Source organism: Syngnathoides biaculeatus, chromosome 3 (genome assembly GCF_019802595.1).
Source record: "Syngnathoides biaculeatus isolate LvHL_M chromosome 3, ASM1980259v1, whole genome shotgun sequence".
Taxonomy (NCBI): Eukaryota; Metazoa; Chordata; class Actinopteri; order Syngnathiformes; family Syngnathidae; genus Syngnathoides; species Syngnathoides biaculeatus.
In genome coordinates, this window is record NC_084642.1 from 1546918 (window position 1) to 1562319 (window position 15402).

At 46.3% G+C, this 15402-nt stretch overlaps 1 protein-coding gene across 1 annotated transcript in view; it reads left to right on the forward strand.

The window, feature by feature from the left end:
- si:ch211-186j3.6 (neural-cadherin) overlaps positions 1-15402 on the forward strand; it is a 230939-nt gene that overhangs the window by 179058 nt on the left and 36479 nt on the right. Inside the window, exon 28 of the mRNA XM_061813479.1 lies at positions 4756-4970. Coding sequence (XP_061669463.1) covers positions 4756-4970 — 215 coding nt within the window. The remainder of the gene's footprint in view (positions 1-4755; positions 4971-15402) is intronic.

Sequence of the window (15402 nt, forward strand, 5' to 3'; positions counted from 1 at the left end):
ACCTGGACTCTCTTCAAAACGAGGCTGCCCGCACGATTTGATGCAAATGACGGGGGGGGGGGGGGGCATAACTTGACAACAAAGACAAAACAATACATGACTGGAAGTAGGACAAGAGTCACTGACGGTGTCACGGTACGCACACTGCCTGCCTTTGGTGATCGATTCCCGCTCAGTGACGGCGTCGATATCTGCCCTGCGACTGGCCGGCGACCAGTTCGGGGTGTAGTCTGCCTTCACCCGAAGTTTGCTGGGATAGGCTCCAGCTCTCTCTCCGGATAAATGCTGAGGTCCTGCAATCGGGCGTAAAAACTGTGCCAAACAAATATGAACGTTCATCTCAGCTGCGGCGACCCCTAACGGGACAAACCCAAAGAAAGACATACTTTGAAATTAGGAAAACTTTTGAACATTTGTTTGATATCCTTCACATCCATATCCGAAAGCACTTCTGTCCTCGCTGGTAGGACAATTCAGCTCACACCGTCTTCCTTTTTATTTTTAGTACTGCCTTTTCCTACTGTACGACATCTGTGCACACGAGTCGGTCAACGTATATTAGACAAGTTGGGCAAATTTTTGCACTGGGGACATAACGTAACTCGTGGAATTTCTTAACGTCACTCGTAGCTCGTGAATTTAGCACTCCTGATTCCATTCCCGACACGGCTAACTGATCCAGTTGCTCACCGATTCTCTTTTCGACACTCATCGGCTGAGGGAATGTAATAATAAAAATGGTATGCGACGTCGTTGATCTCATTAGCATAATTATGATGATGATGACGATGTAATTATGTGATACGCCACAGCGTGTCATCTTTTCCCATCTCGTGCATCTTCCTCCCTCACGTCTTCCCTCACAACATCCGTCAAGCTTCTCTTTGGTCCGTTTTTTTTTTTTTTTTTTTTCTCTCGACTCTCTCGCCTCCTGGACATGTCCAAACCATCGAATTCGGTTCTGTCGGACCTGGTCTCGAAAACATCCAACTTCGGCTGTGCCTCCAATGAGCTCATTTCTAATCCCACCTAACCTGCTCGCTCCTAGCGAGAGAACCTCAACATCTTCGTGTCCGCCACCGCCTGCGATGCGATAATACAAAAGCTCTTTTTCGGCCAAAAACGTTGGTCCTGATGTGGGTCATTTCGTCCCATGAAAATAAAAAGGAGGAAGTCATTCAAACTCTGAATAATGAGAATAACAATGTCAGTCATCATCAACATCGTTTTACCCAAAAGAAGTTGTCACTTGTTTGAGAAGAAATCAAAGTATTCCAGAAAGTAGAACTTTTTATGAGACAATTGCAAATGATGTTGATCATCACTCACTTTTGCCGAGATATTTACAAGCATGTACGGGAAATGCGTATTATCGTGACGATTACCATGTACTTTTGCCGTGATGCCCACAATTCAGCTCGACATTTTTCCAGTCTGGAAACGCCCTTTGCTTGTTTAATGGTGGCAAATAATGCACAATGCCATAGACGGGCTAACAGCGCAGATGTCACATTTAATCATACAACAAATAGCGAGTTCTACTTGTACACGCGCAGCAGTACACATGCAACAGAACTCACAGACAACTAAAAGGATTTTCCCAGATACTGTGGACTGTAGTTTCATGGGGGGAAAAAAAAAAAAAAAAACACAAGACAACAATTTCTGCCATCTGCAAAACACGAAAGACAAATGACGATATTGCACCGAGTCCCGCCGACGTGCTGAGTAAAACGTTCCCGGCCGCGATCGGGCTACGAAAAAACGGCAACAATAAAAGCGAGAACATTCGCCGGAATCCAATAAAACGTTCCGGCTGTGCCTGTGTGCTGAGTGTAATTACATCTCTCTTTTAATTAAACTTCATCCGCATTTGCAAAACTCTCATTAAAAAAAAAAAAAAAAGAGAGCGAGAGAGAGAAAATGTGGGTAACAATTTTCTGCTGCCAGATGAGCAAATTGTGTGTGAAAGATCTTTTGGGGAGGGTTACTTTTTGTTTTCTTTAGCGCAGGGAGCTTGAGAACATTTGCCGCAATTAGCGTGAAACAAAATCTTTGTTTTGTTTTGTTTTTTCCTTGGGGGGGGGGGGCCGCGTCTGCAATTGAAGCGTTAGCGTAGCAACATAATGAAGCGCTAACGACAACAGCAACACGATTACGCAGCACGACGGCAGACAATTTGTCTTGATTGCGGCGCTGTCATCTTTGATTTCTCACAATAGCGAAAACGAGATGTGGCGCTAGGGGGCGCCCCCGGGGGAAATATACGGCGGATAGAAAAAGTCCACACACCCCTGTTCCAAAAGCATCATTACTCTTGACGAAAATACAACACCAAGACTTATCATTTGAAAACGTTTAACCACTGCTAATGTAACCTTTACAAATCTCGTCTTTTTTTTAATTTAAGGTGGTAAATAAAAACAAACAACTGAGATAATGGGGTTGCGCAAGTCTGCACACCCTCTCATCACTGCAAATGCAGCCGTGCTCAGAACGAACCAATCACAAGGGAGTCAGAACCAAAGTCTGGCTGTTCTAGCAGGCTTTTCCTGACATTTTTCAGTTTTTGTTTTTTGTTTGTGTGCTTTGGGTTATACGGTTGTCAAAGTTTGGCTCGTTGCCCAGATAGGTGGATGGATGCGTGTGTAATAATTTATCAATATTTTTCAATTCAGATTTCAGTCAATTATTGACTCATTTCAGATGGGATCTACTTGGCGAGTTGTCATTCATTTTTGAGGATTTTTTTTTTTATGCACGTAAAGTCTTTAAACCATTTTTGGCTCGCATTATTTACAACTTTCAAAATGTCTGAATTTTTTTTAATGACAATTTTCCTTTTTCACGATGAGCACTGATTCGCCGACAAGAACATTTCAGCAATTTTTACCCATTTCACAATTTTCACGAGTTTCTTTTCAATTTCGACGAGGTGACCTTTCGTTAATGCGCATTGTCATGAATATGTCTCGATCCAATTGAATAATACAACGACAACGAAAGAAGTGCGGGCGCCCATTGCATGTGTGTACCGTAGACGACGGCGAACGCACACGGAACGGTTGAACATCTGCGGTGGTGAAAGTAAATTTCCGCGCACAGCTCGGTTTAATCAGAAGCTGCTGGGAAAGGAGGGCACCGTTCCTCGTGCGCGACTCCCACGTCGGACCACCCCAGATAATCCGCGATTTACACGCGCACACGCAAAATGTCATCCGTACAATCCCGGCGAACCAGTGAATGCTCCTCATGTGTTGTTAAATCCCCCACGTGAGGGATGCGGCTTACGTTTCTTCATCAGCGTTTCTCTGCGACGTTGCGGATTTTTTCTTTCTTTTTTTTTTTTTTGTAGCTTTTTACACTAATTTAGAGTTGCGTGTTTGATTTTTGTCGTGTTACTCGGAAAACAGAAACATTTTCAGGTGGCACGGCGGATCGACTGTAAAAGTGTCGGACTCGCAGTTGCGGGGACCCGGGTTCAAATCTCGGGCCCCGGCTGCGTGCACTTTGCGCGGCTTTTCCCCGGGTGGGCACTCCGCTTTCCTCCCACATATCGCAAAAACAAGCAACATTGATTGGACTCTCTAAATTGCCCCGTCGGTGTGATTGTGAGTGCGACTGTTGTCTGTCTCCATGTGGCCTGCGATTGGCCGGCGACCAGTTCTGGGCAGACCCCGCCTCCTGCCTGAAGATAGCTGGGATCGGCTACAACGCTCCCGCGACCCTCTTGAGGATAAGCGGCTTAGAAAATGGATGAATGGATGGTACTGACATCATTATGTGAGCAAATTTGATTGGGGGAAAAAATAACATGGTTAAAAATATGTTTTGCCCTTTTGCTTGATTTACATATACAGTATATCCACCCGTCCAACCATTTTCTTTGTCGCTTATCCTCACGAGGGTCGCGGGGAGTGCTGGAGCCTAACCCAGCTGTGAACAGGCAGGAGGCAGGCTACTATTAATATTCCTATTTTTTTTTTTTTGTCCTACTTCTTTCTTGTGTATTTCTGGCTGGTGTAAATATTGATGTGTGTGTGTGTTTTTTTTTTTTTTTTTACTTCATGGGGGGGAAAAAAGCATTTACACGTTTTTGGGGATTTGTTTTGAAAAGACGGAATCAAGAAAATCTTCGGAAGCACATCTCGCCAACATAAAAAATTGAGAAGAAAATGTAGACAGGAAAGAAAGAAAGATAGTTGTCTTGTTGTCTGCAGTAAAAAATTAACGTCAAACGTCTTGTAGCCGACGTCCCTCGTGAAAAGGGCCACGTGACGACAGCTCGGTGGCATCCGCAGAGAACTTTGTACGCGGTCAAAGATGCACGCAGCCCAGAGCGCAAAAAGAGGAAAAGTGGGGAAAAAAAAAGCCGTCGTCAGGTCGGAGGACGGAGAAAATTGGAAAGTGGAGTTATTGGGAAAAAAGGAGAAGCTGAAAAAGAGACGTCAGGCGTGGAAGAATTCATAGCAAAAGCAGGACGGGAAGTCTCAGATATGAATCACGACCAAGACAGGAAAGGATACGCTGGCTAAAATTAGCATTGGAGGGAACGTCGATGGCAGCAAACGGAACCCACATGAGGGGCGTTGTTGTGGACCTCCTCAGCCGGCATGTTGTGGCAAAATGCGGTACTACACCGAAGGCCCGTACGACGTCCAAATTCGGGAAAAATCCGCCAGATATCCGCGATCGCTTTACGGTGTGCCGAAAAGCTCGCGTGACCGGCGCCGCCGTTCCCTTTTTTTCCTCCAGGTGCCAGTGCCCGGCCCAGTTGGAGGGCCCCGAGTGCCAGCAGAACAAGCACAGTTTCCGCGGCGACGGCTACGCGTGGTTCCCCCCCATGACGCCGTGCTTCGAGAGCCACGTCTCGCTGGAGTTCATCACCGAGGTGCCCGACGGCCTGCTGCTCTACAGCGGGCCCCTGGCGCAGCTGCAGGCCTGGGACCACGAGGACTTCGTGGCCCTCGGTAGGGCGGGGGGGCTTCCGGGGAGCAGCTTCGTCGATCCGTCGCGCGCTCAAAGTCATATCGAAAGCCGCCGCTCCGTTAAGACGCGCCGCCAATCGCAGCACGGAACAGCGTCGTCGCCATCTCGCAGAAATCGAGAAATTCGCATTAAAGCTCCAACATGAAATAATCGCACAAATACATTTAAAAATAGCTAAACATCATACCTGTAAAGTTAATTCCTCGCAATAAAATGTCATCTAATCATAATAATCAATCACGAGACAAATAAACAAAACGAGAAACAAACCGAAATGCATAAGGCTTGTGGAAAAATGATACGTTAAAGATTAATGGTAGAAAATACCAAAAAAGCTTCATACAGAAGACATAATGCTAAAATGTAATAATAAAACTACTAGGGCATGCAATAATACACATCAATAGACATATAGCCTATTATAAATATTAAAAAAAATAAATAGAAGAGAAAACGAAAGCTCATAAAATATAAAATGGAAAAAAATGGTCATCATTAAAAAATAATTCTGTTTTTTTTTATGTGTAGCAGATGTGAGTTATTATGTAGCACAATAATAACGATCTAATAATAGCATTGTGCATTTTTCAATTGCTGCGAATCGCACACGTGGGCGTCGCCGCGTCAGCCCTCGAACATGAAAGCGTGTTCTTTGTCATGAAATTCATTTCTGAATCTTGAATTCCCTTTTTGCTCTCCGCCAAGCGGAGGATTATGCTTTTTCATTTTGGCATCCCGCCATTCCGGAACAAACGCACGCATTTGATAAGTGTGTGTGTGTGTGTGTGTTTGCGGGGGCCAGCGGGGTTAATGGTTGGTTAGCGGCGGGGCGACGGCTGACTTGTCGCCGCGCGGCTGCTGATCAACGCTGGGCGCGACATATTTAGAGCTCTAATTAGCTTGTTTCAAGGTTCACCTGCCGCGTGTAATGAATCCACCTCCGCGATCCGCGGCGGGATCCGGAGAGCCGCGCGGCCCAGTTTTCCCGGGATTTGCCTCCATCGCGGCGTTCGAACCTCGAAAGGAAAACGGGGAGTCAAACGCCCCCGTTTTATTTTTTATGATGGGAATCCTCTTGATTGCCAGCAAGTTCTGACCCCAAATTGATGTCAAGCAAATCAAAGGTATTGATGAAGCGCTTTTCATACGCAAGGTAACGACGAAAGACGTTTAAAAACGGTGGGGAAAGAAGCATTTCAAAGAAAAAAATCAAGTACAAGAAATATCATTTGATCATTTCATAACCTGGACACATTTTTTTTTTTTTAAATCGTACTCGGGACTGCCGTCGCTTGCGTCGGCAACCTCTTCCGTCCGCGTGGCACGTCGCAGCTAAATGTCGCCTCGCCTTGCTGGTTTCGGACTTTTGGCGCTCCGCTACCTGACCTGGACCCGAGTCTGTCCATCTCAAAGCCCTCCTGACTTTAGATTCAATTTTGCGTTTCTTTCATGTATTCAGGACCAAAAGCACAAAGTGGTTTATAGACTAGTAGCCAAACTTTGAAATCTATTCAAGAGAAGACCGGGAGCCAGTGCAAAGACCTCAGGATTTGGCGTTAAATGTTCTGACCTGACCTCTTTGTTCTGGTCAGAACCCGACCTGCCGCATTCTGAATGAGCTGCAGCATTTTAATGCTCTTTTTTTTTTTTTTTTTGGGGGGGGGGTGGAAATCCGGTCAGAAGACCATTACAATAGTCAAGTCTACTTGAGATAAAAGCATGGGTGAGCTTTTCCTGGTCTGCGTGACGGTGTTCAATCTGGAGGAACCGACCTTCTGGGCCACACAAGAACCCGATCGGTTTGAAGTGCTTGTGAGCACATAGCGTGCCTGATTGAGGTTGATAGATTTCTGGTTTTTGTATCTGGTCCAAAGGCAAAAACTGGTGCAAATTTCTTTCTTCTCGTCCTCAGTCGCGGTGGAAACGCCCAAAATTTTGAATGTGTTTCAACAAAGTGGGATTGATTGCTTTTTAACACGTTGACCCCCGGCCGTTTTGGAGCATTTTGTGTTATGTGAAAAGAAAAGTAGCTAAAATGAACCAAAACCAGAGCGTAGACTCTCTTCTCTCACCAGAAAAAGTTGATTTTATGTCCTTTTTTTAGTAATCAGCAGTAGAACGTGGAATGGCTTCACCAAAAACTGGTTTCTGGCCAGAAAGTGTGCAAGGAAACATTTGTATCAGAACAGTGACTTTGACGTAAACATTTTTTGGGTGTTTATGAAACTGCAAGCTATTAAAAAAAAAAAAAACAGAATAAAACAGGACTTTCCCAAAATTGGGAGGAGTCACAGTTAAGTCATGATTTAACAAGGAAGCAAACGGGGTAGTTTTTTTTTTTTTTTTAAATAAAAGCAATCACCATTTTAAAACGGGATTTGATATTTTATTCGGGTTTTCCTTTTTCATTGAAGTGAGGAGACTACGCAAAGAAATGAATTTATGAAGGCGGCAACTATTTTTTCTGGCTCTGTATACGTCGGTGGCGATAGACGGACGGATTCCAGTTAGCATATGGAAAGGTCCAAAGCGCTTCATTGATATAAGACATTCAAGTCAGCGCTCAATCAAGCTTAGCGGCCGTCGTTCGAATCCCTGGATTAGCGACATTAACCCAGATAAACGCAGCCTGAGGCTGAAGACGTGCGTTGGTCCGCGTAGTCGTTTGCATGAAAATGAAAGTAATGGCGCGAAAAGTCGATTTGAAGTTGTCCCGCCGTAACGGGAGGTCAGCGAAAGCGACACGAAGGACTTTGTGAAGCTCCGACGAGCGAGAAAGAGGCGAAGGACTCTTCGACCAGTTGCTTCCAATCGCCGGAATGTGGACTGTGTCAGAAAGGAATATGAAGGAAAAGAAAAACCACCACCACCACCACGAAAACCTGATTTTCGTGCTCGCCGTTGAGGCTAAGCCAGCCATCTCGGATTGGGAGACGTTCCATTGTTGTTCAAGTCCTCACACGAAGGCGGCATCAATAAAAGAGCTCGACCATCATTTGTAAGTCAGGACGTGTCAAAAGAACAAGAAGACTGCCAGATTCCGGCTGGATTTCATCCACCTCGTTCGTTCAAGATGTTACGAACTACCCGAGCGATCCTCCGGTCCACACAATATGAGGGCTGCGCGATATTAGAAGAGAAAAAAAAAAAAAAAAAAAATCATGACATTTCCCATTTTCATTAACGGTTCCTTTTCATGAGGAAACACGGCTCAGTACATCCGATCTTGGTCCGCAAACTCACATTCTTCTTCTTCTTCTTCTCCTCCTCTTTTTGCCCGTGCGCTATTTTTGGGTCGCAAAGAGGTGGCCCAAGTTTTTTGGTTTTTTTTAGGGGGGGGTGGTGGCAGTATGTGTCGCCGTGGTAACGCACGGCATCCCGCCAAGCGCACGTTTAGGTCGGCAGCAGACGCTCCACCTCATGAGATGGCGAGATGGGTGACTCTGGGCTTGAAAATGGAAAAATATTCTGCAAAAATATCTATTAAAATTCCGTCCCTGTAAATGAACCCAAGTTGATTCAAAATTTCACCAAAGTAAATATCTGACAGCAGGTTCAACAGATGAATTTAAAATTATGGAATTGAAGTTTAATGGACTGGAGGGCAGCACGGTGGTGGCTCAGCTGGTAGAGAGCATTGGCCTCAGAGTTCTGAGGTCCCGGGTTCAATCCCAGACGCGCCTGTGTGGAGTTTGCACGTTATCCCAACGCCTGTGTGGGATTTCGTCCGGACCCTCCGGTTTCCTCCCACATCCCGAAAACATGCGACATTGATTGGACGCTCTAAATTGTCCCTGGGTGTGATTGTGAGTGCGGCTGTTTGACGCGATATGCCCTGCGATTGGCTCCAGCACTCGCTGTGACACTCGTGAGGATAAGCGGTGAAGACAATGGATGGACTGCAGTTGAAATTTGGAAACCAAAAAAAATTCCCGACCTAATCTATGGCAGTTCTTCCTGATATTATTATTGTATTTCATCAACCAAAACTAGTCTAAAACGGAACATTCAGACTTTGAGTCCCAAAACGGACTCTAAACAAGAGCAAAGTTGCTGCCTAACTGGAATTAGCCGCTTTGCTGTCTGCCTTTCTACCAAGTTAGCTGGCTGCCTACCCAGCGAGCTACCCGACTGCCCCTCTACCGAGCCAACAAACCGAACAACCAATCCACCAACCACCTACCTTCCGCCCTGTTAACCAACCCACCCGTCCACCCGCCACTAGTACCACCGACCTGACCAAGTTGCTGTCCTCGCTTCCCAACCACGCAGCTACCCCACGTAAATAATAAATGACGTAGCTCCCCATTCATCCAAGCAACAAACCGGCCCTACCGGCCTTCCCAAGTACAGTCAAAACCACCTATCAGACTGGTGTCCCGTCACCGTTGCTCTCTGGGATAAAAGACTGGAGCGAGCTCTTCCATCAAAAATTCAGCCGACTTTTGACTGTCTTGTCAAACAAGCGGCGGCTGATTGAAGCGCTCTTCAAGTTCTGCACTCAAGGCATATTCTTCGCTCATTTGGCACAATTTAACGAGTTCTTCATGTTGTATTTCTTCGTGGCATCGACATCAGAGCGACGCCCATTCGAATTACGCCCAGACTCCTTCATTTCATCTCTTTGTCTTATACCCACCCTTTCATTATGAATTCATACTTGTCACATTTGTCAGGAACGTCGGTTTGATGTTTTGTCGCAGGAAGCAACTCTGTCGGCGGGCCACAATTACCAAAGAATTTGTCGCCGCGACCCGAGGCCAAACAGCGGCAATTAAAATGTGTCTCACAGCCGCAGCGACCGTGGCCTACTGTGCTTTTTTTGGGGGTTGGGAAACGGGGCAGAAAAAGGAAAAACAATGGAATTTTCGACTGATGTAGGCGAGGCAGAAACTCACTGAATCTCTTTGGCATAATAAGAAATGTCCTCAAAGAGTTTGGCAAAGTGCTTGAATTCACTCCGGGAACTTTGGCTTACTTCCACAATGCAAAGATTTTCGGAGACGCAAAATGTTATTTGCTGTGTGGCCATCCAAGATAAGAGAAGAGAAGTGTTTGTGACTCTAAAGCGTCTTCAGTTTTTGACGATAAGCGATCTGTCAGTGTGAATGAAAACACGATGAAGATGTGTGTGAGAGTCCTCGAAGACGTAAATGATCTCGGATGTTTTCACAGATGTCTGCCTTGAGGTCAAGGAAAACTCCCAATTTCTTTGGGATGTTTTGAAAGTTAAGTTGACTGAAAATCTGCCGGAAGGGTTGACGAGCATGGAAACATGAACTTCACAGAAACCTTGTTCTCTGGTTTCCAAGTTCTAATTGTAGTGAATGCTGAGGAAAACTTCACAGAAGACTCAAAATTGTCTTTGGGTCCTACCGAAACGTGGAAGTTGTTTCCTGAAGAAAAAATTGGCTTTGTTTCAAAAGAAATACATTTCACTAGTCCATCCATCATTCCATTCTCTACCGGCTCGTGGGGGGAGTAGCTTCAACAGGGATACCCAGACTTCCCTCTCCCCAGCCACTTCTTCCAGCTCTTCCGGAGGGATCCCGAGGCGTTCCCAAGCCAGCTGAGAGACATGGTCTCTGCGGCGTGTCCTGGGTCGTCCTCGGGGTCTCCTTCCGGTGGGACATGCCCGGAACAACCTCACCAGGGAGGCGTCCGGGACTCATCAGATTCCCCAGCCACCTCAACTGGCCTCTCTCAATGCGGAGGAGCAGCGGCTCGACACTGAGCTCCTCCCGGATGACCGAGCTTCTCACCTGTTCTCGAAGGGAGAGCCCGGGCCGCTTGTATCCAGGGTCTTGTTCTTGTTCTTTGGGTCACGACCCACATCTCGTGCCCATAGGTGAGGGCAGCAACAGAGATCGACTGGTAAATTGAGAGCTTCGACTTTCGACTTAGCTCCCTCTTCACCACAACGGACCGATACAAAGTCCGCGTCACTGCAGACGCTGCACCGATCCGTCTGGCATTCTTCCCTCACACGTGAACAAGACCCCAAGATACTTGAACTCCTCCACTTGGGGAAGGATCTCATCCCCGACCCGGAGAGGGCACCCCACCCTTTTCAGACTGAGGACCATAGGCTCGGATTTGGAGGTGCTGATTCTCATCCCAGCCGCTTCAGACTCGGCCGCGAACCGCTCCATTGAGCGTTGGAGATCGCGGCTTGATGAAGCCGACAGAACCGCAACATCTGCAAAGAGCGGAGATGCGATGCCGAGGCCACCAAACCGGACGCCCTCTACACCTCGGCTGCGCTTGGAAATTCTGTTCGTAAAAGTTATGAGCAAAATCGGTGACAAAGGACAGCCTTGGCGGAGTCCAACTCTCAACATTTCAACATGTCCACAGAAATTTCACTCGCTCGAGGGACATTGCGCTAGTGTCGGGCTGAAAAATTCAAATCGATTGGCCTACTTTAGGTCAATTCCCAATTTGTCATAATTATGGAGCAATACAGAAGGCGTTAAGAAGAAGTTATGCAATGTTCACTTCAGAAAAAAATAGACTTCAACGTTATCTAGAATTTCTATGTTAGGCTCACGGAAAATTGCTAATTGTCTTCGATATTTATAAAATGGGTCTGTTAGGGTCACTGAAGAGACCAAATCATCTATTTCATGTACGAAAATATGTATTTTAGGTTCACTGAAAACAAGTGCCTCTGCTGTGCCCAAAAGGTTGCACGACGTATTGAGCTGGAGGCCCTCCCAGCTGATGTGGGCCGAGAATCACCGGATGCCATTCGCACCCACGCGCTATTCAGTCATCCGAAGAAACGTGGGTGGGAGGAAGACAGAAAAATGAATCTCATTTGTCAAGCTAGCATGGAATAGCCTAGCGACAGAGTGGCCCGCCTGACGACGTCCAAAGTCGACGGCCGCTTGTAGGAAAATCTGGTGGCTGCTGCTGCGTCGCTCGCTTGAGCGCCCGCTGAGTTCGTGTGCGCTTTCATTTCCTTTCTTGGCTCTGGCAAATCGCGAGGCTTTCACCAGATGATTTTACTTCCCTGGAACACACACGGACACAAAACTAAATTAATTGCATACTGTATCGAATCATCAAACAAATGTAGCTATCCAAACAACTACCTGCGTAACGTCCGAGTTCCCCGTAGCAATCTACTCAAGAACCCACGGATGAATCCAGCCAACTGAGCGCAGAACGGTTCAGAAAATCCCGGGATCGGTTCTGCTGTCACATTTCTCGGTCTGGCTCGGTACTCTTAGGAAAGTCTAGTCCACTAAAGTCTAGTAGAGTGATTATTCACGATTGTTGTTGCCATTTTTATTCATCAGAAATATTTATTCATCAGAAATTTATGCCAGCGGCGGTCGCCCATTAAATGTTCCTCTATGACAAAAGCAGCAATACAGTCGCGCGTTCATCAGTTGCAATTCATACAAGACGGCGAGTCAAGGCTGCTTGTAAATATTTCAGCTTTTTGTCCAACTGAACGAGCCCAAGTAATTGCATTTGTGACGACACTGAGACAACATCATAATTCAAGTGTTCATACTTGTGTTATAATTGTTTGGTGATTCACTGAGAGTTCTCACGTTGTGCGTCAAACTGCTTTTGCCGGCACTGCCTCAAGTGAAGCCAGGAAAAAAACAACATTTCTGAACCCTTCAACACCATTTTCAAAAACGGTACCACCACCCCCTGCACTCAACCGTTTAACTGAGCGCCCCCCCCCCCCGCTTGCCTTTCTACCGAGATACTGTACCTACGTACCTCGGGTAGTTATCGAAATACCAACCCCAAACAGGTGATCAACATGCGACATCACCCCGACCCCACAACTGCCCAAGCGACTAACCGATCGATCGACTAACCCACTCCCCTCGCTACCGAGCCAGCCGTCTAGCGAGCTGATTGTCTGATTAAAGAGAAGATTTGCCGATTTGATCCTTTCCCTTTCCGCCACTCCGTGTTGGGTTTTTGTGAAAAGACGAGTTGTAAAGGTGGCTGGAGTGAGCGAGGAGACGGCGCTGAAGGGCCCTCCAGACAGCCGCCGACGCCTCTAATTGAACTCCGCCAGCGCTTCGGCGGCTTTTCATGTCGCGGCGGGCCGACGGGAGGCCACCCCGTGAATAGAAGCGACGCCGTTGACCGGCGGAAAACACGAACGCCAAGAATGTTTTTTTTTTTTTTTTGTGTGTGCGGGGTTAAAGTCAAATGTTGGAGCGACAGAGTTTAATAGCGGTCAGCACTCCGTCCTTCACGCTTGTCTTGAAATTGCTATTCCTCGGTTTTCCTTGAAAATTCAGCGCACCGAAACCGAATGAGACTATTTGACACGAATCCAGCGACGGTGGCTACGGTTCTACCGACCGAGATGTCGAGAGCCGACCTGTCTGTCTACCCGCACAACCATTTACATGTTACCATCGCATTTGTCCAGATTTAAGCACTTTGTAGGTCACATTTTTCAACAAAGGAGCGTGCCACTACCACCCCCAGATAATTAGATTTGATGGGAAAATGATGGGATGGGTTAACATCCACCAAATACCACCCCCCCCCCGTTAATCTAGCCACCAGCGAACATGCACCCCCCCCCCCACTCTCCCCCCTCCCGTCCGCCTCACCAACACCACCGGCGGCCGCCGGGCTCGCAACACTTCATTAACTTTTAATTTCCCATTTGAGTAAGTCGGGAGTGGCGGACGGAGTGGAAAAGAAGAACGGTGACGCTGCTCGACGGCAGGAAAAATAAACACCGGCTTCAGACGGAAACCATCCGTCGGAGGCCGTGAGAAATGTCGGATGTTTTGGTTCCCGGCAAAAGAGGAATGGCTGAATATAACGCTTCACCATTCGCGTCCACACTATGTGACACCGCTTTTAATATCAGATGTGATTTTTCCGTACCATCTTTTTAAATTGCATTGATTTAAAAATATATATTCTATATTATTTCTGCAATCTTCCAATTTTAACCCGTGCCAGAATCCACACTCGTTCTGTTTCCGGTCCTGGTTTTGGAAGCGAGGTGGAGGATTAGGTACGCGTCATGTGATTGGTCGAGTGTGTTCCTTCTTGACCAATGAAAACGCTTGTTGTACACGAGGCGGCTCATGGGGCCATTTTCAAGTCAGCGCGACGGCGGCGCTCGAGAGGAAAGAAATTGATATAAATGTCAAAAATGAGTTCCGATGGGATTGGATGGAACGAGAAGTCGTCGATAGAGTTGGAAAGAAGGAAGTCGCCACTCTTAACTCTGTTCAGCGACTTCATTCGCAAAATCCATCGACCCGGGAAAGCATTTTGCACGTGGGCTCAGGATACTCGTGACGACGGATCGGATCGAGAGGTTTCAAGGCATTGGAAGTTCACGCCAAACGACAAAAAACAACAACAAAAAAAAAAAAAAACACGCCAGAAGCAACGAAAACAAACTTTTCCATAGCTGGCACATTCGGATGTCCAACAAGCAAGCCCAGTTGCAGACGGTGAGCCTTCACAAGCAATTACTTGTAAAAATGTCTGGATTATTTACTTGACGTCACTAATTGTGGTCAAATTCATGCCTTTCAATCATTTACTAAAACAAGAAATGAAAACGTTTTTTGAAGGGATACGATATGCACGCTTGCATGCCATCATGCAAATCTGAATTCAATTTTGTAGTTTTGGTTGAGTTTGTATTTGAATTTTTTTTGGGGGCGGTAAACGTATACGCCTAAATAATGAACAATCATATTGTGTACATTCTGAAAAAAAAAAATAGCATTTGTTTGTAGACGTACCAGATATATTTCATTCATAATTCAATTTACAAAACTTGCACGTTAAAATTGGCGATCATCCCTTGATGATGCTTGCAGCCCCCAGAACCCCCCCCCCTTTTTTTTTTCCATTCAGTCAAATCACGTCTGTATTATAATCAGTCATCATTTTGTATGCATTTTTACACGACAGTATTATACATTGTTTTAGTGTAATACCACGTTGTGCCACAAGATGCGGGGCAGCGCTGCGCTTTATTAGAAGAGATGTCGTGTATTTAAGAGCAAGAAGAAGAGGCACGGAAGGTCCCCGAAGCGCTAGTTTTAGCGGTTTGGATTCCTACAGTGCAGAAAGAATTACGTGCCCGAGAGCAACGTTGCCTCGAATTTTTGACGTGTCCGAGCGAAGGCGCAAAGCCCTTGAGCGCCCCCTTTGACCACTGTGAGCAACATCAGACGGATGCAACCGTTGAACTTCCATGTCTCGTCAAAAAGCGTCAGATTACGTTCCCGTCAGAACATTTTTATGAACAATTTGGTGTTTTTGTAAACGTACACTGAAACTGTCAACTGCCTCCTATATTTAAAATGCAAAATTAGCTTTTTGGCCACTATGTCGTCTGCGCGTTCATCCTCGATCAGGCTGTGCAAAGGTGGAATTTTCAAATGACAC